Source organism: Pipistrellus hanaki (genome assembly GCF_964339955.1).
Source record: "Pipistrellus hanaki genome assembly, chromosome: 12".
Lineage (NCBI taxonomy): Eukaryota > Metazoa > Chordata > Mammalia > Chiroptera > Vespertilionidae > Pipistrellus > Pipistrellus hanaki.
Window position 1 is genome coordinate 1,690,275 of NC_140514.1, and position 2,706 is coordinate 1,692,980.

Below are 2,706 nucleotides of genomic sequence, written 5' to 3' on the forward strand. Positions count from 1 at the left end.
GGGCCGATCTCCCCGGAGAGGGGCCGCGGGAGGGCTCCTGACGTCAGGCGGGGCTCCTATTGTGCTGGAGCGGCGCGGAGCGGCCAAGTTCCTCTCCAGCTCCTGGCGGACTGCGCGGCCGGCGCGGGGGCTCCGGGGACCGCTAGGCGCTGTCCGCGCGCCCCGGGGAGGCGGACCTGCCCCCCACCACCCAGGACACCCCGCTTCTGCCGGAAGCCGAGCCCCGGGGCCCGATCGCGCCGCGCGGAGAGCCGAGGTGAGCGCCCGCGGGGGGCCGGAGGCAGCCGGAGCCCCCCGCCGCCCACGCGCCCCGGCGCCGCCCGCCCGGATGCCCGCCCGGTGCCAGCCTCCCCCGCGGCGCGCCCCCGCCGGCGGCTCCCCGCTGTGACCGCCCTCCCTCCGGCGCCGCCGGGGCTTCCCCGGGAGGAGAGAGCCGCGCGCACCGGCGGGACCGGCGGAGCCCGGGGCGCGGGGCCCGGAGCATGGACGCAGCCGGGAGCGTGGACAGGGCCGGGAGCGTGGACCGGGCCGGGAGCATGGACGGAGCCGGGAGCGTGGACAGGGCCGGGAGCGTGGACCGGGCCGGGAGCGTGGACCGGGCCGGGAGCATGGACGGGGTGGACACAGCCGCCGCAGCGCGCAGCCCCCCGGAGGAGCCGGGCGGCCGGGGGCCCCGCGCCGGCGGCGGGGACGCGGAGATCGTGGTGAACGTGGGCGGCGTGCGGCAGGTGCTGGACGGCGGCCTGCTGAGCCGCTACCCGGAGACGCGGCTGGCCGAGCTGCTGGGCTGCCTGGCCGGCGGCTACGACCGCATCTTCTCGCTCTGCGACGACTACGACCCGGGCCGCCGCGAGTTCTACTTCGACCGCGACCCCGACGCCTTCCGCTGCGTGGCCGAGCTGTACCACCTGGGCGAGGTGCACATCAAGAAGGGCCTCTGCCCCATCTGCTTCAAGGGCGAGATGGACTTCTGGAAGGTGGACCTCAAGTTCCTGGACCCGTGCTGCCGCGGCCACCTGCGCGAGAAGCGCGAGGAGCTGGAGGAGATCGCGCGCCGCGTGCGCCTCCTGCTGGACGACCTGGGCCTGGACGCGGCGGCGGGGCCCGGGGCCGGGGGCGCGGGCCGCGGGCGCCGCTGGCAGCAGCGCGTCTGGCGCTTCCTGGAGAAGCCGGGCTCCTCGCGGCCGGCGCGCGCCGTGGCCGTGCTGTCCTTCCTGCTCATCCTGCTGTCCTCCGTGGTGCTGTGCGCCGGCACCGTGCCCGAGCTGCAGGTGCCGGACGCCGGCGGCGGCCGCGTGGAGCACCCGGTGCTGGAGAGCGTGGAGACGGCCTGCATCGGCTGGTTCACGCTCGAGTACCTGCTGCGCCTGCTCGCCTCCCCGGACAAGCTGCGCTTCGCGCTGTCCTTCATGAACGTGGTGGACGTGCTGGCCATCCTGCCCTTCTACGTGAGCCTCACGCTCACGCACCTGGGCGCGCGCGTCATGGAGCTGGCCAAGGTGCAGCAGGCCGTGCAGGCGCTGCGCATCCTGCGCGTGGCCCGCGTCTTCAAGCTGGCGCGCCACTCCTCCGGCCTGCAGACGCTCACCTACGCGCTCAAGCGCAGCTGCAAGGAGCTGGGCCTGCTGCTCATGTACCTGGCCGTGGGCATCTTCGTCTTCTCCGCCCTGGGCTACACCATGGAGCAGGGCCACCCCGAGACGCTCTTCAAGAGCATCCCGCAGTCCTTCTGGTGGGCCATCATCACCATGACCACCGTGGGCTACGGCGACATCTACCCCAAGACCACGCTGGGCAAGCTCAACGCCGCCATCAGCTTCCTGTGCGGCGTCATCGCCATCGCCCTGCCCATCCACCCCATCATCAACAACTTCGTCCGCTACTACAACAAGCAGCGGGTGCTGGAGACCGCCGCCAAGCACGAGCTGGAGCTCCTGGAGCTCACCGCGGGCGCCGGCCCGGGCGGGGGCGGGGGCGAGGCCGAGGCCCCGGGCGCCCGCGGGGACCCGGACAGCCCCCCGCCGGAGCCCGCCGCCGCCGAGGCCGAGGCCGCCGCCCCGGGCGCGGAGGGGGCCTGGGGCGGCCGGCTGCGCGGCTCCCACAGCGACACCGTCATCCCCCTGCTGACCCAGGAGAAGCCGCACAGGACCCGGCTCCAGAGCTGCAAGTGAGCGGGCCGGCTGGGCGGGCGGACGGAGCTGTGACTGTCCCTCCCCCACCCCCTGAGCGAACCCCGAAGGCCCCTGGGCGCCTGCCCGGGGCTGGGAGAGACCCTCTGTGTGGCCGGCAGTCCGGAGCCGGGGAGCCAGCGGCGGGAGGGGGGCCAGGAGCCGCGGCAGGAGGGTGGTGGAGGCTGTCTCCCGGGCTGGCGGGCGGGGCGGGCAGGCGGCGGGGACCCTGGGCCTTCCGTTCTGTATCTCTTTCAATAAAGCCCGCTCTGTGCACCCACGTGTGGCCGGCTCTCTCTCAGGCCGGGGGTCCTCAGCCCTGCCCCCCCCCAGGTGTGGGTGGCTCAGGCATGGCCGGTGCCAGGCCCGGTGCCAGGCCCGGGGTAGGCATGCAGGCCGGGGGGTGTTCTCGGTTGGGAGCTAAGTGCAGGAGGGATGGCACGCAGGGCTCGGTGCCAGGAGCCTCGCCACAGTCCCGGCGGCTCTGTGCCTGCGGCTGCCGATTCCTTCTGAGAAGCCGGCTCCCGGCCCGCCCGGG

At 75.0% G+C, this 2,706-nt stretch overlaps 1 protein-coding gene across 1 annotated transcript; it reads left to right on the forward strand.

Moving 5' to 3' along the window:
• Positions 1–357: 357 nt before the first annotated feature.
• KCNF1 (potassium voltage-gated channel modifier subfamily F member 1) lies at positions 358–2,277 on the forward strand. Its single transcript, XM_084900936.1, has one exon. The coding sequence runs from the start codon at positions 483–485 to the stop codon at positions 2,169–2,171; it is 1,689 nt and encodes a 562-aa protein (XP_084757062.1). The 5' UTR covers positions 358–482; the 3' UTR covers positions 2,172–2,277.
• Positions 2,278–2,706: the final 429 nt, after the last annotated feature.

Bases quoted from the DNA above. Each gene is read 5' to 3' on its own strand.
- KCNF1 (XM_084900936.1), top strand. From the start codon at position 483: ATGGACGCAGCCGGGAGCGTGGACAGGGCCGGGAGCGTGGACCGGGCC.